This window comes from Salpingoeca rosetta (assembly GCF_000188695.1).
Source record: "Salpingoeca rosetta unplaced genomic scaffold supercont1.7, whole genome shotgun sequence".
Lineage (NCBI taxonomy): Eukaryota > Choanoflagellata > Craspedida > Salpingoecidae > Salpingoeca > Salpingoeca rosetta.
The window spans coordinates 1,689,322-1,709,048 of NW_004754927.1; the positions used below are offsets into that span (position 1 = coordinate 1,689,322).

The 19,727-nt window shown below is 54.5% G+C and overlaps 6 protein-coding genes across 6 annotated transcripts in view; 3 read left to right on the forward strand and 3 right to left on the reverse strand.

Moving 5' to 3' along the window:
* PTSG_03400 (uncharacterized protein) overlaps positions 1–176 on the reverse strand; it is a 2,159-nt gene extending 1,983 nt beyond the window's left edge. Inside the window, exon 1 of the mRNA XM_004995928.1 lies at positions 1–176. This exon is cut by the window's left edge and continues 75 nt beyond it. Within this exon, the coding sequence (XP_004995985.1) occupies positions 1–117 (117 nt within the window). The 5' untranslated portion in view covers positions 118–176.
* Positions 177–193: 17 nt separating this feature from the next.
* Positions 194–1,085, reverse strand: PTSG_12021 (uncharacterized protein). Its single transcript, XM_004995929.1, has one exon. The coding sequence runs from the start codon at positions 707–709 to the stop codon at positions 278–280; it is 432 nt and encodes a 143-aa protein (XP_004995986.1). The 5' UTR covers positions 710–1,085; the 3' UTR covers positions 194–277.
* Positions 1,074–4,677, forward strand: PTSG_03402 (uncharacterized protein). Its single transcript, XM_004995930.1, has 10 exons — positions 1,074–1,226; positions 1,453–1,650; positions 1,880–1,990; positions 2,199–2,338; positions 2,694–2,784; positions 2,945–3,072; positions 3,282–3,390; positions 3,725–3,836; positions 4,241–4,338; positions 4,469–4,677. Exons 2-10 carry the CDS (start codon positions 1,465–1,467, stop codon positions 4,523–4,525), a joined length of 1,032 nt encoding a protein of 343 aa, XP_004995987.1. The 5' UTR covers positions 1,074–1,226; positions 1,453–1,464; the 3' UTR covers positions 4,526–4,677.
* A 141-nt stretch (positions 4,678–4,818) lies between these two features.
* On the forward strand, positions 4,819–13,456 carry PTSG_03403 (uncharacterized protein). The gene is made up of 24 exons (XM_004995931.1): positions 4,819–4,937; positions 5,108–5,171; positions 5,312–5,425; positions 5,686–5,775; positions 6,135–6,221; positions 6,457–6,564; positions 6,789–7,013; positions 7,186–7,270; positions 7,458–7,579; positions 7,763–8,213; positions 8,478–8,539; positions 8,773–8,911; positions 9,068–9,198; positions 9,415–9,498; positions 9,747–9,878; positions 10,063–10,176; positions 10,428–10,594; positions 10,752–10,831; positions 11,045–11,125; positions 11,341–11,470; positions 11,696–11,779; positions 12,202–12,322; positions 12,532–12,686; positions 12,986–13,456. Exons 1-24 carry the CDS (start codon positions 4,906–4,908, stop codon positions 13,209–13,211), a joined length of 3,084 nt encoding a protein of 1,027 aa, XP_004995988.1. The 5' UTR covers positions 4,819–4,905; the 3' UTR covers positions 13,212–13,456.
* A 163-nt stretch (positions 13,457–13,619) lies between these two features.
* On the reverse strand, positions 13,620–17,159 carry PTSG_03404 (uncharacterized protein). Its single transcript, XM_004995932.1, has 4 exons — positions 16,508–17,159; positions 16,057–16,258; positions 15,458–15,697; positions 13,620–15,261 (listed from the first exon to the last, which is right to left on the reverse strand). The coding sequence occupies exons 1-4, from the start codon at positions 16,528–16,530 to the stop codon at positions 14,383–14,385; spliced, it is 1,344 nt and encodes a 447-aa protein (XP_004995989.1). The 5' UTR covers positions 16,531–17,159; the 3' UTR covers positions 13,620–14,382.
* A 311-nt stretch (positions 17,160–17,470) lies between these two features.
* PTSG_03405 (uncharacterized protein) overlaps positions 17,471–19,727 on the forward strand; it is a gene marked incomplete at its 3' end in the record, with an annotated part of 3,158 nt that continues 901 nt past the window's right edge. The window contains exons 1-5 of the mRNA XM_004995933.1: positions 17,471–17,950; positions 18,264–18,453; positions 18,670–18,779; positions 18,967–19,125; positions 19,413–19,460. Of these exons, the coding sequence (XP_004995990.1) occupies positions 17,639–17,950; positions 18,264–18,453; positions 18,670–18,779; positions 18,967–19,125; positions 19,413–19,460 (819 nt within the window). The 5' untranslated portion in view covers positions 17,471–17,638. The remainder of the gene's footprint in view (positions 17,951–18,263; positions 18,454–18,669; positions 18,780–18,966; positions 19,126–19,412; positions 19,461–19,727) is intronic.

Sequence of the window (19,727 nt, forward strand, 5' to 3'; positions counted from 1 at the left end):
CTCAAGCCGCTTCTGTGTCAGCCGGCGCTTCAAGCGCGACTTTGTGCTCACGCGTGCCGACGACGCTCGCGAGCTAGGCGTCGTAGGCGGTGTTGGACCCTTCACCATCCCCACCATCGTCTCACATCAAAGCACACAGCCGCGACTTCTGCTTCTTTGTGAGTGTTGTCAAGAACAATTTATGGTGTCGTATACGAAAAAGGCCAGCTGCAGCGGAGATCGAGAGCATCAGGTGGAGGGAAAGGGCGCAGACGAAGCAGCACCTTGTGCTTCGCTTCTACTCTTGTTTTTGCCTGTTGGCGTGCACGGCTGGGACGTCCGGGTAATTGGCGTGGCCGAGGTGGAAGAGGGCGTCGATGAGGAAGGAGATCATCTCAATGTCGTGCTGGTCGTCGACGTTGAGGTACTCGTCCGGGTTTCGGTTCACGTCGGCAGAGAGCATGCGGTACTGCCCGTCCTCCTCCACAAAGTGCACGCGGTACACGCAGAAGCCTGTCCAGCTGCGATGCAAGTTGAGCGTGTTGTCTTGCATGTACACAAACCACTTGTCCTCCATTTCGTGAGGCATGATGCCCTTCTTCAAGACCTGCATCTGTGCTGGGGTGAAGGTGCGATGCAGCTGCACCGTTGTGTATTGCATGGGCAGAGGCTTGATCCTCCAGTCGCCCATCTGCACGGGGCGGCTCACGCCCGGCTCATCCTCCGCCATTGCGCACGGCCTGCTGGATGAGAAACAGCGGTGTTGGTGGCGGCGTTGCAAGGGCAAGTCAAGGGTGCTGCCCAAGTTCCACGCTTTCGATGGAACCCGAGATTGTAATTGTAGGCAACGTGCCGTGTGCCCTTGTCCTCTTGCTGTTGCTTGGAGTGGTTGGAGCGCTCCGGTGATGCTAAGTTGAGGCCGGTGGACTTGGACCAACAGCGACAGCACAGTCCTTGCTGGGCGTGCGACAGCCAGCGTGAATGCAGCACGGAGGGCAGGTGTTGGTGCGAGATCCGACTGAGCTTTTTGGTCGATCGTTCAGAGTGGAAAGAAAAAGTCGCCGAATCCAAATAAAGCAGCAGCAGCCGTGCGACCGAGTCACCCGAGATTAGTGGTGGATATCATTCGCAAATCGCCATCAAACCAAGTGAAGCAAGATGCGGCGTGGTGGATATGGGGACGATGATGATGACGGGGTTGGCGCAACTGGATTGCCTATTGGATTCTCGGCCTCACAAACAACTTTGTACGTCAAGAGGGAGGGAGGGACATAGAGAGGCGTGTTTGTGCGTGAAAATGAGCTTGTTTTGAGAAAAGGCGAGTGTGCTCCTCATCTCAGCACACGCTCCACTCAAACACACGCATACACACATGTATACACGCACTCGACACACATACGCATACACACACACACATAAACGCACACACACACACATACTCTCTCCCTCTCTACACTCACACAATTTGGGCAGGGTTATGTGATTATGTTGAGCGGTGCGCATGACATCTTGAAGAAGCTGGACCCCAATTTGGGGACGGGGGCCGTGCTGCTGGCGGACATCTTGCCCACGCTGCTGATCAAGTCCACTGGGCCCATGTTCTTGTTCCGGTTCTCCTACTCGGTCCGCATTGTCACCTGCATCATCGCAGCTCTCGTCAGCTTTCTTCTCGTGAGTATCAACAGCTAGATGGTGGAATAGAGAAAGGTAGAGAAGTACAAATGTGGCGTTGTGTGTGTGTGTGTATGTACGTGTGTGTGTGTGTGTGTGTGTGTGTGTGTGTGTGTGTCTGTGTGTATGTACGTGTGTGTGTGTGTGTAGAGTATGTACGCAGAAATACGACCAGCCACCCCCCCCATTTCACACAACACACACAACCATCCTCCTGTGACTTGGACAGGTTGCGTTTTCGACGACGGTGGCCATGGCGCTTGCCGGCGTAGTGTTTGCCAGCATCAGCGCGGGCCTGGGCGAAATTACCTTTCTCAGCATGACCGCCTGCTACCACAAGGTGTGTGCTTGTGTGTGTGCTTGTGTGTGCTTGTGTGTGTGTGTGTGTGTGTGTGTGTGTGTGTGTGTGTGTGTGTGCGTTCGTGCTACATGAAGTGCAGCCACCACTGGTGCTGGCAGCTTGCGAGCACGACGTCTTGCAGCAGAAGAAGTGGCGGCACTGTGGGCTCACGCATCGCCGCTGTTCCCCCTTGCATACGCCGCTGCAGAGTGTCATCTCTGCGTGGTCGAGCGGTACTGGCGGTGCCGGTGTTGTCGGCGCGCTGGCGTATCTTGGGCTGACAGAGGTGGTGTCACCGTCGCAGGCACAACTCGTCATGACGTGCATCCCCGCCCTCATGGCAATCAGGTGAGAGTATGTGTGTGTGTGTGTGAGAGAGAGAGAGAGAGAGAAAGAGACAGAGAGAGAGAGAGAGACAGAGAGAGAGAGAGACAGAGAGAGAGAGAGAGAGTGTGTGTGTGTGTGTGTGTGTGAGTGTGTGAGTGCAACGTGCTGCTTAAACGATGATGACGACGCTGCCAACTCATCACGTGTGTCCACGTCTCCGGTGCCAATGTCCTCCGCCACTTTCTCATCCTTTTCACTTTGGTGCTTGTCCTCTCTCCTGTACATTATCATGCATGAATATTTGTGCGCGAACCTACCCACCTTCCTGTGTGTGTGTGTGTGTGTGTGTGTGTGTGTGTGTGTGTGTGTGCCACAGCTACTTTGCGATGCTGACGCACCGCCCCAAGTCGCTGATTGGTCCAGCCGGCGCTACGCCCACCGGTGATCCGTACACCTTCAAGCAGAAGGTCCGTGGTGGTGATCGCTGATGTTTTGATGTACATTTATGGGTGCTCCCTGTTGCTCACTCGATGCCACGCTCGTTATCACAATCACCCACGTACGTCCATTCACACACACACACTCGCTCACACACTTGCTCACACCCTCTCGCACGCATGCGCACAGCTTGCGATGACAAAACGGCTGGTTGTTCCGTTTATGCTGCCGCTGTTTGTGGTGTATTGGTCCGAGTACATGATCAACCAGGGAATCTTCGAGAATATGCTCTGGCCCCACCAGCACATCTCAACAGAGTACGACACACGCGGCATATGCACGTGTGCGTATGTGATTATGCTGTGTTGCGGTGGTTGTGGTGCGTGTGCGTGCGTGTGCGTGCGTGTGTGGTAAACTTACCTGCGCAGGGATGCGTGTTCGTCGCCGCAACAACATCTGAACCACCACCACCACCACCACCACCACCACCACCACCACCACCACCGCACCATGTCACGGCCACCAGTGCGCAGTACCGTCTGTACCAGCTGCTGTATCAGATTGGTGTGTTTCTCTCCCGCAGCAGTCTTGCGATCTTTGCCCTCTCAAGCGTGTGGATCCCCGCTGTTGTTCAGGTCAGCACATCGCAGCCGTGTGTGTGGGTGTGATATGCACGTGTGTGGGTGTTTGTGTGATGTGCGAGTGTGTGAGTGTGTGTGTTTGTATAATGTTTGAGTGTGCGAGAGAGAGAGAGAGAGAGAGAGAGAGAGAGAGAGAGAGAGTGTGTGTGTGTGTGTGTGTGTGTGTGTGTGTGTGTGTGTGTGTGAGTCCGTCCAAGCCCCACCATTGAATGCACACGTCGCGCACAACTTCAATATCATTCTCACATTCTCACACCCACGTACACCCACGTACACACACCCACGTACACACACACACACTTGTGTTCATGTCCACACGTGTGACTAGATGGCCAACTTTGCCGTGCTGTTTGTTGAGGCGCGTGTGCATTTCTTCCCCGGCATTTGGCTCACGTGCATCTGGATCATCTTCGAGGGTCTTCTCGGCGGTCTCGTATACGGTACCATCAACACCAGCTCATCCAACACACACACACACACACACACACACACACACACACACACACACACACACACATTCACAGCGAGCGAGGAAGGAGAAGAGGGGTCGTTGTTGTTTAAGTTGTTGTTGTTTAAGTTGTTTAAGTTTAAGTTGTTGTTGTTTAAGTTGTTGTTGTTGTTGTTGTTGTTGTTGTTGTTGCTTTACATGTCCTCTCTCTCTCTCTCTTTTGTGTGGATGTGTGCGTGCATGTGTGTCATCTCTATCGTGCGTGACTGTGAAGGAATGCAACTCGTTTGCCACGTACGCATGTACATGCATGTATTTGCCTTGTCTCACTCGCCCTCCCCGCCCACACACCACCTGCTGCTCCTGCTATGTATGCGTGCGTGTGTGTACGTGCAGTGAACGCGTTTGCGCTGATTTCGAAGCGGACGAAACCAGAGCACCGCGAGTTCTCCATGTCCATCGCCAGCGTCGCAGACTCCTGCGGCATTGCCCTCGTACGTACATGTGTGTGTGTGTGTGTGTGGGGGGGGGGGGTGTGTCTTGAATCACGTCTATTTCCCCGTGCTAATGCATGCTGCTCGTGTGCTCACACGCCCTTCTCCCCTCATTTACCCACAACACCAGGCCGGCGCGTGTTCTCTGGCCATCAATGCGTATCTGCGACACCACCAGCGCACGTGACGCACACACTCACACACACACTCTCGCACTGCTGCAATGCAATACTCGCATCCCACCCTCTTGTCTTTCTCGTCTCCTGTGTTGGTGCCTCCTTCCTTGACTTGCTTGTTGATATGTAGTTACATTAACAGTAAACGCACTCTTTTGACACACGTGTGGACGGAGGGGAGTGTGGTGGTGGTGGTGATGGTGGTGATGGTGATGGTGAGAGGGATCGTGGTGTGAATGGTGAACTGGCTGGAGCCACAAAACACACTGCATTTTGTGCTGTTGTGACCATTTTTCTGATTTGCGCTGCAAATCCACCACCCACGTGTTCGCAAGCACACCATAAGCATCAAGCAGCAGCAGCGTGGCAGGAGACAGACTGACAGCCAGCCATGTCGTCTTCACGCATCATCATAAAGGGCTTGTACGTATGGCTGCGTGCGCATTGGTATGCGTTTGTGTGTATGTGCGTGTGCGTGTGTGTGTGTGCGTGTGCGTGTGTGTGTGCGTGTGTGTGCGGCGTGATGCCGCGGTCTGCACTGTTGTCTTTCGTTCAACTTAGCTGCTGAATTGCATTGACCCGTTTTATCGCAGGCCCAAGAAGTTCAACGAGTCTCGCCTTCGCACCATCTTCGGCGAGCATGGCGACATCACCCAAGTAGGGCACAAGATCATGACGCACTGCAGCTTCCTTACCGCATGTCCATGTGCATCTATGTCTACGGTTGTGTGGCTGCGCACCTGTCGCCTTTGTTACGTGCTAACAAAACACACACACATGCACATGGACGTTTGTAGATCTTGTACCTTCCGAAGCGAAGGATCGCCTATGTTGGCTACTCCGAAGAAAAAATGGCCGAGGGAGCCGTGGAGTATCGCAACGAGACTTACATTGACACAGACCAGATCAAGGTGTGTGCACATGTGTGTGCACATGTGTGTATGTGTGCGTGTGTGTGTGTGTGCTCATTTGTGTGCGTGTGTTTGTGTGTGTCCGTTGCATGGACGGTGCTGATCTGAGCACTGACAGTGCGCGATTGCACGTCACACGCTGTACCCGATAACATCCTCCTGCAGCTGCTGATGTGCCTCTCTTGTGTGGCCATCTTACGCTTGTTTGTGCTGGCAATCATCACCTCTTATCGCCCCGTGTTTTCCGTGTTGCTGGTCAGGTGTCTCTCGCCTTTGGCGTCGGCGATGAGCGCATCCCGCGTCCATGGAGCCAGTACTCCAAGGGATCGTCTGCAAACGCAGCCTTGCAGGTGCGTGCGTGCCGTCAGTGCATGTGTATGTGTGCATGTATGTTATGAGTGTATGACCACATATGTATATGTGTATGTATGTATGTTGTATGACCACATATGTATTTATGTATCTATGTTTTATGACCTTCTGCATGTATGCATGTATGCATATGACCTGTTTGTGTACATGTATGTGTGCATGTGCCCGTGGGCTTCGAGCGAGGAAGAGGCCAGACAGAGGGGACTGAAATACACGATTTGCTTTGTGCAGATCAGCCAGGCTATCTCATGCACAAGCACACACACACGCACACACATACACCTACACCTGCATACACACGCACACGCTCACATACCCCGCATGTTCCTGGGAGCAGAAGAAGCGGGAGATGGTGCTGAGGCAGAAGAAGGGCAAGAAAGCACAGGAGGAAAAGCAGCAGAAGCAGGAAGTGAAGGAAGCAAACGTACGTCTGATGCTGCTGTACAGCTGTACGGCTGTGCAGCTGTCTCTTTATCACAAGCACCAAGCTACAGCACAGTGGCCTTTGCTGCGTCCCTTCTTGTTTTTCGCACGCCCTCCCTATTCTCCACACAAACGCACACACACACACACACACTCACACACGCACACAAATACGCACACAAATACGCACACAAATACGCACACACACACACGCACACACACGCACACAAATACAGGCGAGCAAGACGCTTGCAACGCTTGAGAAGGAGCAGGACATGCTGAAGAAGTTGTACGACGTCGAGGCAAATCCACAGCTCAACCCAGAACTGCACGAGTACATGCAGGTGCGAGCCGCTGCTACCGCCTTGTGCAGCTGCGCCTGCTGTGTGTGTGTATTCTTCTCTGAATGTTGTTGCTGCTGCTGCTGCTTCAGCACATCTGCTGCTACACCTCTACAACTGCCCCGACTGTTACTGCTGCTGCTTCCACCTCTTGCTCACCCCGACCCCCCCATCCCACCGCGCTGTCATCATCGCCGTGCCTGCATGCAACTGCTCGCCACTGCCAGGTGATGGTGCCGAAGAACAAGCGTCTCGTGTGGGCGAATGACGGCGGAAACACGGGATCGCGCAGCCGGCAGGGCCAACGCGCAGCCGCTGGCGGCGGTGGTGGTGGTGACGAGAGCGTACCCATTGCTGACCGTGATGATGGTGGCGATGGCGATGATGCGGAGAAGCAAGGGAAGGTCAAGGCAACGCTGCAGAGTGTGCCGTCCAAGCGCCGCGGTGGCGAGGTGAGCACACGGCCCCGGCATGGTGTTAGCAATGACTGTTGTGTGAAGGGTGCTGTGATGTACCGTGAGCTGTGATGTATTGGTGTGGACGCTGTGTGTGTGTGTTGTAAATACGACTGAATTCGCTTGCTCATGCTTGTGAATGTGTGTATGTGTGTGTGTGTGCGTGCAGGGTGTGACATATGTGCGTCAGCATCTTCAGTTTGAGGATTCCGACGATGACGACACAGATGACGAGGAATACCAGACCGCGCCAGGTGCGAATGTTTGCGCGCGTGTGCGTGTGCGTGTGCGTGTGCGTGTGCGTGTGCGTGTGCGTGTGCGTGTGCGTGTGTGCGTGTGCGCGCGTGGACACATTTTCGTACATCCTTTCGGGTGTGTGTATGCACCACACACGCAGCTCATGCCTAAATCCTGTTCTCGTGTGTGTGCGTTTGCAAGCAGGAGTGGCGAAGAAGGACTCATCCGACGAAGCGAGCAGCGATGATGATGATGACGACGACGATGATGATGACGCTGGTGACAAGGACGAAAAAGACGAGGATGAAGACATGTCTGATTCAGAGGTGAGCACAGACACGTGTATTCACACATGCACCATGCACACATGTACGCAACCTTACACATGCACGCGTGTGCACACATGTTCACATGTACACACATGCACGTATATCACCGAGCAACGACAACACGTGATGTGACGTTCTAACGCTCGATATGTGTGCACGTGTGCGATTTATGAATTGCAGTGGCTCAAGTCAAAGATCAAGTCAAAGAAGAAGGAGGACAATGAGGGTGGCGATGATGATAATGGCAGTGATGATGGCAGCAGCGGCAGCGACAGCAGTGACGGTGAGGAGGGCAGTGATAACGACGATGCACAGCCCTCCAAGAGCAAGAAGAAGAACAAGAAGAAGAAGGGCAGTGAGAGCGGAAAAGCGCAGTTGTTCAGTGACGACAGCGACGAGGAAGATGAGGCATCAGAGCAGGGAGACTCCATTATCGTGTTCACCGCCAAGTTGCAAGGGCTGCCGTTCCGGTGCACCGAGCAGCAAGTGCGAGAGTTCTTCTCCCCGCTGTCTGTTGTGGACATTCGCTTTCTGCTTGACCGGCGAAAGCGGGGCAAGGGCGTGGCGTTCGTCGACTTTGCAACCAAGCGCGACTACAAGGCTGCGCTGAAGAAGCATCGTCAAACACTCGGTACGATGAGGATGATGGTGGGGTCTGCTGGCTTGCTGCTGCTGCTTTGATGGCGTGGTGGTGGTGGTGGTGGTGGTTTGGCATTGTGTGTTAACGTGAGTGTGCTGGTGTGTATGTAGGTCACTGTATGCATAAACGTGTGCGTGTGCGCGTGCGCGTGTGTGGACAATGGCTGTCCACGTTTGCGTGCACCATCCACACGACCGCAGCCACGATTTGTCTTTTCCCTCACGTCCGTGTCTGCACCGCCCACTGCGTCAACAGGTCCGCGGTTTGTGGAGGTGCTGCCGTCCAAGACGCGGAAACTGCCGGCACTGAAGCCAACGGTGCGTATGGTGATGATGATATTGATGATGTGATGTGATGTGAAGGGTAATGCTGATATGCACTGTGCACAGGTCACAGAGAGTGTGTGGTTAGCACACAGCATGCACCAACCGCACAGCCTTCATTGCATGTACGCTGCGCCCTGTATGCACACCACACCACACCACACATCACCACTCCCATTCACTCCACCCCCCACTGCACCACACCACCGTGCTACCATATTGTGCAGGAGGGGCGAGAGGCGAAAGTGTACCCGGCGCCGCTTGGAGAGGATGACAAAGGGCTGGACGAGACTGGACGCATCTTCGTTCGCAACCTCGCATATGTGTGCACGGAGGACGATATTCGCGCCCTCTTTGAGAAGTTTGGTGAGTTGGCGAGACGTTAGGATGGCGAGGGATGGGTGCTTGCTCGTGTCCAAAGCTGTGCGACACTTGCACATGCACACACACATGCACACACACATGTACACCGTGTGATGGCTCACATTGCGTGTGCGTGCATGTTGCCGACCCTCCATGAAGGCCCCCTGTCTGAGGTGCACATGCCGCTTGATACACAGACGAAGAAACCAAAGGGCATCGCCTTTGTGACGTTCCTTCATCCGGAGAATGCAGTTAAGGCCTTTACGCAACTCGACGCAAGCGTCTTCAAGGTGCCCGCCATACTGCTTCGTGTCTGTCCATGTGTGTGCCAGAGTGTTTCACGGTGGGTCAGTGTGTGGTGGTGGTGCCGTGATGTGATCACGACTGTGTGTGTGTGTGTGTGTGGTTTTGCGTTGTTGTGTCATGTGAAATGCGTAGCCTCCCTACGTACAAGATTTCGCTCACCCGTCACATATGATTGTTTCTCGTTTCGGTGTCTACACCAGGGCCGATTGCTGCATCTATTGCCTGCACGCACGCGCGACAGCGATTCTGGCATTGTCAACGTCGACACCACAAACTACAAGGAGGTGTGTGTGTGTTCGTGCGTGTGCTCATGTGTGTGCTCGTGTGTGTGAGTGGAGTGGAGTACACATGGCTGCCATGTTCGAATTGCCACTCTGCTGTCACTGTTCCTGCATTGTATTTTCACTCCCACAATCGCTCACCACACACACACACATACACACAAACACACACAAACACACACACACACACACACACACACACACACACAACACAAACACAAACAAACACCCATGCCATTGCAATGCGACAGAAAAAAGCGGCAGAGCTAAAGAGCAAGCGAGAGAACAGCTACAACTGGAACACGCTGTTTCTTCGACAGGACGCTGTCGCCGACAGCATGGCTGCTGAGCTCGGCGTGTCAAAGGGCGAGCTCCTTAACGCGGTTAGCGTCGAGGTGGTGGTGGTGGTGGTGGTGGTGGTGGTGGTGGTGACGACTTGCATGTGCACACAACAGTATTCTGGTGCAACTGTTTGCATTATTTTAGGTTTCGCCGGCTTCAATTGCCGTTGTACTCACTCATCACCACCGCCTCCATCATCGCCACCTGTTGCGATCGTGCGCGCAGAAGAGCGACAGTGGGCTTGCTGTTCGGTTGGCCATGGGCGAGACACGCATCATCCAGGACAACAAGCAGTTCCTGCGCCAGCACGGCGTGTATCTCGATGCATTCGACACCAGGGTGCGGTGACACGAGCATGCTGTTGATTGTGCACGCGCACAGTGCTTGCTTTCTTGCATCGTGTTCACGTGCGCTTTGTGCTATGATGCGTGTGGTTGTAATCTCGCTTCTAACGCTGACACACATACACACGCACACACGCACACACACATACACACACGCACACTCACTCACACACACTCACACACACACGCGCGCGCACACACACACACACACACGCACAACACAACACAACTCCTGTTTTGCTGCAGGTGACGGGTCGCAGCAAGACGGTGATTCTGGTGAAGAATTTGCCGTTCAACTCGACTGAGGCAGACCTGCGGCCCATGTTTGAAAAGCACGGCGCGGTTGACAAGTTTGTCTTCCCGCCGTCACGAACAATGGCGCTCGTCTCCTTTATCGAGCCATCAGAGGCCAGGTGGGTGCAGGCATGTGTGCATGTGTGAAGTTCGCGTGCACTTGAATGCAAGCTCTCCGAATCAAGCACATGATGCCACATGCACTGCCAATACTCAACCATTTCCACCACCACCACCACCACCACCACCACCACCATGCCCCACCACCGTGTGCAGGGCTGCGTTCCGGGGTCTGGCCTATCGCAAGTACAAGGGCGAGATGCTCTATCTCGAGTGGGCGCCAGAGAACGTCTTTGGTTCGTTTGCATACATATGTGTTTGTGTGTGTGTGTGTGTGTTTGTGTGTGTGTGTGTGTGTGTGTGTGTGTGTGTGTGTGCGTGCGTGTGCGTGTGCATGTGCGTATGGCACCCGTTTGTGCTTGCGGTGTTCACTTGTTCTGTTGGCGTTCGTACCTGCTTGCATTTTTTCTCATGCTGTGTTGCTTCCCTCGCTTCCCTGCGTGTCACAGCTGTGCCCGAAGAGGAGGAGGAAGTGCAGGACGAGGCAACGGCTGCGGCCCCAAAGATCTCCCTGGCGGCCATTCGAGGCGGTGAGATGTTCACGTTGGTGGTGGTGGTGGTGGCGGTGGTGATTTGCACACAAGTAGAAGCAGGTGGTGGGGATGCGTGAATCTAATCAGTGTGCGTGTGTGTGCACGTGTTCTGTCGTGTTTTTGACATTACCTTGCACAGCGCTGGTTGTAAATAGCGTTGTCAAGACCTCACCATCCCCCATCCATGTGTGTATGCGTGCGTTCGTGTGCAGTGCATGGTCAAGGTGAGGCTGCTGTCGAACTCGAGAGCACAGCGTCTACGACCGTGTTTGTGAAGAACCTCAACTTTGAGACGGGCGACAACGCCCTCTACAATCTCTTCCAGACCTGCGGTACCATCAGGTAAGCAAAAACGGTGTTGCCAGCACGTGCTTGAGGGGGGGGGGTCTTGTTTGGTTGCCTGCTTGCATGTGTGTTGTTGTGGTTGTCCTTCGTTCAGTGAGTGCGATTTGACTCCGTGTCAGATGTTGGCCGTGTCGTTGAGTCCCCGCCCATGACGCCTCCACTTCAAACTTCAACTTGACGCCATCTGATCACCTTCATGTATGTGTGTGTGTGTGTGCACAGGAGTTGCCGCGTTGCGACGAAGAAGAATCCCCACAACCCGCAGGAGCTGCTGTCCATGGGCTTTGGCTTTGTGGAGTTCAAGACGTGCGTTTCGCCTCGCTCTGCATGTTGCAATTGCTTGCTGCATTGTTGCCTGATACTCCACCACGTGTGATGACGTTGCCATGGCGTGCTGTGAACGTACATGCTCTCTGTCGTCAGCTGTCCCGTCCATTCACCCCTCACGCACACACCCTCACACACATTCACACATCCTCACACACACACACACACACACACACACACACACACACACACACACACACACACACATACACACACACACACACACACACACACACACACACACACACACACGCATTCACACACACACGCGCGCGCGCACACACGCATTCGCACACACACATTCACACACACACATTCACACACACACATTCACACACACATTCACACACACACGCACACACGCACACACGCACACACACACATACACACACACGCATTAGGCATGCGGAGGCCGTGAAGGCGATGAAGAAGCTGCAAGGCGCTGAGCTGGACGGGCACAAGCTGGAGCTCAAGCTCTCCACACGAACACAGCAGCAGCAGGGGCCTGTCGCCCGCAGAGAGGTGAGATAACGGTGTTGCTTGCAGGCTTCCGTGGCATTGCTTCTCACGCGCGAGCACTCATGCGCACATGCATGAGCATTCAATGCCCATCCGTCATCCCTGTTTGCCCAAGTGTGTTCTGTGTTTCTGACTCCCGAAACGCATCAGGCGTGCCTTCACCTTGCCTTTCGACTCACATGCGACCTTGGGTCTTTGCTTCCACCCTGCAGGGCAAGTTGATCAAAGGCGCAACAACCAAGGTCGTTGTCCGCAACGTTGCGTTTGAGGCGACGAAGAAGGACATTCGCCAGCTGTTCACCCCATATGGCGACGTCAAATCTGTCAGGCTCCCACCAAAGTCCTTTGACCCAACACAACATCGCGGGTGCGTGCACACGCGGGTTTACGTGCACATGTGTGTGAATGTGTGTGCGTACGCATGCACGCGAACATGTGTATGTGTGCATGTGTGTGAATGTGTGTGCGTACGCATTAACGCGAATATGTGTATGTGTGTATGTGTGAATGTGTGTGTACGCACTTGTTTGCACATGCGCAAGTATGTGTGCACGTGTGTGTTGGTGTGTCTGGTTCCTGCCCTCGAGTACATGATGGCCCTTTGTGCAGTAACCTGAACCCAATTCTCACCTCACCTCTACTCCGCCCACACCACACGGTTCGCAGGTTTGCGTTTGTGGAATTTTCGTCCAAGGAGGAAGCCAAGTCCGCGTTTGAGGCGCTATCTGGCTCCACCCATCTCTATGGCCGTCGCCTGAACCTTGAGTTTGCCAAAGACGACAACAGCGTTGAGAAGTTGCGCTCAAAGGCGCGAACAGCAAAGCGCGCAACAGCGGACCAGCCAAGCAAGAAGGCAAAGCTGCACAATGTTGACGACGCAAAGCGGTGGTGATGCCAGTGTTGACGGTGGTGGTAATGGTGATGGTGGTGGTGGTAATGGTGGTGGTGGCGGCGACAGCGCGATTGCTTGGCGCTGTTGTGAGTGTTGTCTGTAGTCGTGTGCATGCTCAAGCATGTCGGTGAGGTGCGCTCAGGTGTGCTCGTTTTTCGTTCATGTGGTGCTTGTGTTCGTTTGCTCATGTGTGCCGTTGTATCGTAATTGACAACATCCAAACCAATGAACAACCCAACCCATCAGCGGGAGCCAGTGAAAGAACAGAAGCAGTGGTGGTTGTGTGTGTGTGTCACGTCGGGGTATCCGCGACAACGGTGGCTGTCATGCTTAGTTGCGTGTGTCGTGTGCACGTGTCCCTCTCATTTTCTCTGTGCTTCGTTGTTGTCTTCCACTCGTAAGAGGCAATGACTGTTAACCTTTGATTTCTTGCTAGAAGACAGCACAATATCATGACGTGACAGGCCACCACCACCACCAAGCAGGAAGCAGCGGCAAGGAGCGCAAGAAAACACACACACACACACACACCACACATACACAAATGAAACAAGCATACACGCTTGCGTGCCAGTCACGGAACCACACAAAAGTGGCACGTGGTGACCTGGCACAGTATGCATGCCAAGGAAGGGAAAGCGCAATCATGCCGTGCTTGCAAGCAACAGTTGCACGCAAAGCAAGACAGCAGTTATGGGCAGGGGGGGGGAAAGCAGCAAAATTGGGGAGCACAAGCGCGGAAACCGATAAGGCTGAAAGCGCAAGAACAGGAGGGAAAGGGGGAGGGGGTAGAGGCGCGGAAGAAGTGGCACAAGAAGTGCCACCACCACCAGCATTTGCGACGGTTACAAACAAGCGAGGCATGGGAAAGGGAAGGGCGTCGAGTAGGAATAGGATACACACACACACGCGCGCGGAAGCACCACCATCGACGAGTGATACAGCGGGGAAAACAACAAGGCCTCATCCAAAGAAGAAAGCGACAGAGCAACACACACACACATCATCATCATCGTCCTTCGATTATATGAAACTCCAGCCATCAAAACCGTGCACAAACAGGATACATCACACAATACACGCACAGCCACAAACGCACACACTTGCCAGTGCACAAGGCACAGGCAATCGACATGCATACATACACACAGTGTCCGTCCCAAAGAGAACATCACCAGTTGCCCGTAAACATAGGCTGGAAGCCTTCAAGCGACTGTGGTGGTTGACTCAACTGTACCACGTTAGCATACTGTCCTGGTGCCATGGTCACGGCAAAGGCGGGGGCGCCCTGAACCATCTGATGCTGCTGTTGGTGGTGGGGGTGCACCATCTGATGTTGCTGCTGCACCTGTTGCTGCTGGACGTGTTGTGTCTGCTGCTGCTGTGTGGGTGTCTGGAACGTGGACGTTGCATACTTCTTGTGTGAGGTCTTTGACTGCGAAGCAGCGCGCTTTGCTCGCTCGAGTGCACAGTTGTGCTTGGCCTTCTTGGGGAAGAACCCGCACTTGCCACACTTGTACTCGCCCCGCTTCGTTGCCGTTCCCTTTCGCGCTTTGCTGCGCGTGGGGCGTGCGGTTGTGTGCTCGCTGTGGCTGTTGGAGGTCGATGCCATGTGCTGCTGCTGCTGTTGCTGCTGCTGTGTGGGCTGCGGCGCGGGCACATGAAGCACTTGGCCTTCCTGCTGCACCGTATGCCCAGCCTGCGTTGCAGTAAACACGTGATGCTGCTGGTGGTGTGACTGCTGCTGCTGCTGCTGCGGCTGCTGCATGACTTGAGATTGTGGGACAAACGCCTGTCCGTTCACCACCATGCTGTGTGGCACCATCATCACAGCTGTTGTGGCCGCTGTAGACGTCGGAGCGGCAGTCGTCTGGGATGTGTCTTGCACCACCTGCACGTCAGCGGTGGCGGACCTGCCCAGCGGCGATGAGGTGGCAAACCCGTTGACAGAGGTGTCGTGGTCGCCCTGGGACATGGCGGAGGACGAGCTCATGTCGAGCGCAGATGTGTCGCTCACGGTGCTGTCGTCCAGCAGGCGACGCTTCGAGTGCTGCACGCAATGAAACAAAGCACAAGAGAAACGAACACGCAACTTCCGTGAGTGACACAATAAGAGCGAGAGAGAGTGTGTGTGTGTGTGTGGGTGTGCGTGCGCGCGTGTGTGCGTCTCAACCGTCGTGTTACATACATACATGCATGCACGCATCGTGCACGCGAGTTCAAGCAAGAGCAAAGGCATGCCCCACCTTCTTTTTGGCACCGCTGCCTCTGAGAATGTCTGCAGTGTGGCAGGCGTATGCGTTGCCAGGGCTTGACATCATGGCAAAGGGGCTGTTGACAGGGAATGGCTTGAGCGACGGGGACTTGAACTTGGGTGTCGCTGTGGTTGGGAAGGCAGTCAGGCCACCTTCAAGCGTAAACTGGCCAGGGCGTGGCGGAGAGAGCACATACTGGCCTGAGGGAGACATAATCATGGACGAGTCCAGCTGCGCAGCATCATGTGTTCATACCGAGAATGCAAGTGAGCAATCGTTAGCACAAAGCAACAGCACGGCACAAGCAAGCGAAAAGGAATGGAAAATAGCGCGTTGAGGGATGGGGAAGAGGGGGGGGGGGGTTGATGCATACATCAAGGAGGGTGGGTTGGCGGGGAGAGCATGCAACATAAAATACCACAACGACGACAACAACAATAAGAACCACGACGACGACGACGACAACAACAACAGCAACAACAACAGCAACAGCAACAGCAACAACAACAACAACAACAACAACAACAACAACAACAACAACAACAACAAGATGGCAGGAGCGCACGGGGGTACCAGCACGATCAACGCACCACCATGCTTTCCATGCCGCTGATGTCGGCATCAAGGCCAGAGAGGAGCGTGGAGGCCGTCGCGGTAAACTCCGACTGGAAGAGTGGATCGTTGGGGTTGAAGCGGGTGAACTGCCGCGGGGGCGTGAAGAGCATATGGCGGCCAGGCTTTGGGGTACGGCCAGGTGTGTTGCCGCTTCGCAACATGGAGTCTGCGACGCGCCTGTTGAGGATGAAAAGAACATGCACAGGATGATACCAAGCAAGCAGGTGTTGCGCGGGCGATGTGGTGTGAGGGAAGGATATGTGTGGACGGAAGGGAAGGCATGAGGATAGGTTGAGTGTGTTCTCAAGACATACTGGCACGACGATGGGCAAACAAGACGAGATACAGGCTGATGGATTGACAGGCGTGGACAAGAAGAGAACACAACATGCGGTCAAGGAAGCGGCAATTGGTGGTGACACTTACGATGGAGAAAGCGGGTCTGACATGGTGGCTGCTGATGTGTTGGTCGAAACTCGTGAGGAGGAAGAAGGAGAAGAAGAAGAAGTGGTGTGGGGGTGAGGAGGGATTGTTGAGGAGAAGAAGAGACGATCAAAGACTTGCAGTCGTTGGTTTGTTGATGTGGATGTTCAAGTGAGAGAGACGGAGGGTGAAGTTGCTCTGTGGCTGTGATCGACACCGTCCGAGGTGTGCTTGTTGTGGTTGTTGTTGTTGTGGGTTGTGGGCTGTTGTTGTTCTCGCTCTTGCTTGTTGATGCTAATGGGTGAAGTGACTGGTGTCTTGGGTGGCGGTGGGTGCGCTTGCTTGCTTGTCTTGGTTGCTGTTGGGGATTTCCGTTGGAAAGTCTGGGTGGACTGCACGCGCGGTTTGCTTTGTCGAATGCTCAAGGGGCGCAAGCTGGGAAGTGAAGGAGTGCGAAGCGAAGAACAACGCAACCGAACGGAGCAGACAGAGGTGGGGGGCACACAAGAGGACGGCGGGGCTGTTGTTGTGTCTGACTGCCTGCTTGCTTGCTTTCGTGCAAGCACGCGAGCGAGCGAGAGGGGGGAGAGAGAGGCTGAGCTGACTGATGAGTGCGTGCGCTTGTGTGTGCGGTGATTGTGCGGAAGGACGGAGAGTGGGGAAAGTGCTTTTGTGCAACCGCACAAGCGACCAGCAGAGCGTGTAACGGTGGTTTCGGTTGCAACGGTTGTTCAAACTTCCCGCGGGCAACGGCGTCATGTTTTCCGCGTCGAAAACACCGTTTTCCGATCTTTCCAACGAATTTGCTGGCGTCAGCAAAATATCAAATCAGGTTGATCCTGCTTTTGGATGTATCTGCGACACACGACATATAAAAATATTCAAGAACAGCAACATCACAAAGGCGCCAAAGCAGAGAGACGAAGGACGAAACGAGAGCGAACAGACACAACACACACACACAAACACACACACACACACACACACACACACACCGCAAGAGGAACACGAACGCGCGCGCAAGGCACCGCAGAGGAAGCAACAGCAGCAGGAGGAGCAGCAGGAAGGACGTTGGAGGAGGAGGAGAGACTTTGAACCGAAACGCACAGGCCACGAATCACAGCAGGAGGCAGCATGGCCACAAACGTTGAGGAGGATGACGATCTCGTGGTTGTGCTGGATGACGAGGACGAGAGCGACGTTGCCACTCAAGGGCAGCCCGCTGATGACGCTGGTGGTGATGACCCTGACTCGCTTGTGCTCATCGGCGACGACGACCAAGACGACGACGTCAATGGCAATGATGATGGCAGTGGTGGTGATCACGCACAGGCGCAAGCCACCCAGCAACAACCGCCACAGGATGGCCAGCAGCAGCCTCCTGCAGTCAAGCCACAACCGCTGCAACCACAGGATGACGACCTGCCAGAGGTGCTTGATCTCGAGGTGCGTCCATGCAGATCCCATGACCTGGCGTGTTGTGTATTGTGGTGTATGGTGTGTGTGTGTGTGTGTGTGTGTGTGTGTTGTGTAGTTTGTCTCTTGTTGCGTTGCGTTGTGCTGTGTGCTGTGTGTTGCGTGTTGCGTGTTGTGCTCCAACGGGCGGTTGCGCTTGCTTGTCCATGTTCAAAGTGCATGTGTGGGAGCACTTTCCCTTGGCGCCATCTGCCGTCTGACGGCTGAGACTTCACGCAGCCTGGCACGTACTCACTCGTGCACAATCATGTGGGCACGCGTGCCGGTGTATCCACACATACAGCCCACCACATCAGCAGCAGCCACAACAACGGCAGCATCTGCTGCGGACGAGTCGGAGAATGTGCTGTGTTGCTTGTCTAAGAAGCTGATCCGGCGGCGGCGTGCCATGCTATTGCCCTGCTGTCACAACATGTGCAGTATCAAGCAGTGGACAGAGCATGTCACAAAGCAAAGCAATGACAGCTCCAAAGGTGCGCGTGTGTGGATGTGTGTGTGTGTGTGGATGTGTGTGTGTGTGGATGTGCGTGCATGGGCGTGTGAGTGGGTGTGGCGCGTGAGGAATGCTTGTAGATGTGCGTGCATGTGTGTGTGTGTTCAGCCACGGCGTGGACGCGGGCTCGTCTCGCCATCTCTCACGGCTGTGCGTGGCTTTCATCTTCTTATTCGTTTTTGCGTGCGTTTGACAGTGTGCCCGGCTTGCAGCGCATATGTGCCAGCGTCGCTGCTGCTGAAGCATCTGCCAATGTCAACTTGCGTCGAGATGGCACACGCAGCGGTCGAGATGCTCCAGAGACACGTTCGTTGCGATTGCGCTGTAGGGTGGTGGTGGTCTTGGTGGCTTGCAGTGCGTGCTTGTGTGCTTATTGGATTTTTTCCCTCTTGAACACTACCACCACATCAACCATCGTATCAACACCACCAATATGATCACCAACTCACGCGCTAACACCACCACCGTTTGCCACCACCACTATCGCCACCAGGGTCGACGGCATGCTGTTAAGGCGCTGTCACTGCCGCGGCTTCAGGCACTGCTGACCACGCTTGCCAAGACGGTCAAGGGGCGACAAGTCCGCAAGCGCCGCTCATATGCCCGGTCATCACAGGTCACACACAAGGGCAGGAAGACAGCCTGGACCAAGGTGGGGGCTTGATGATACTGATGTTGGAGTGGAGGGGGGGGGGAGGGTTGTGTCCTGATGGTGGTGTTGATGATGTGCTGCTGGTGGTGATGGTGGTAGTGGTGGTGCTGATGATAGTGTTGATCGTGGTGCTTTTTTTCTTTGTTTTTTTGATCGCGTTGTGCATGCGTTGGCATGTGGTGGTGTTGAATTGTGACGCCATGTTTCAGTGGTCATGTCGCGAGATCCACCTGTGCCAGTAGACTGCTTAACACACGATATGTTTTGAACACTCACGTCTCTGACAGGGCGTTGGCTTTGGCGGGTCGTCGGGCACATCTGTTGCGTCGCGGCTGGTAAGGACATCAAGTTGGATGATATCAGCAAATGCAACATTGCCTCACGTGCACGTTTGCGCGTGTTGCCTCATGTCACGGTATGCTTAAGAATTTAACAAACAAACACCCACACACACCCACCCACACACACCCACACACACACACACACCACACACACACACACACCACACACACACACACACACACACACACACACACACACACACACACACACACACACACACACACACACACACACACACACACACACACACACACACACAC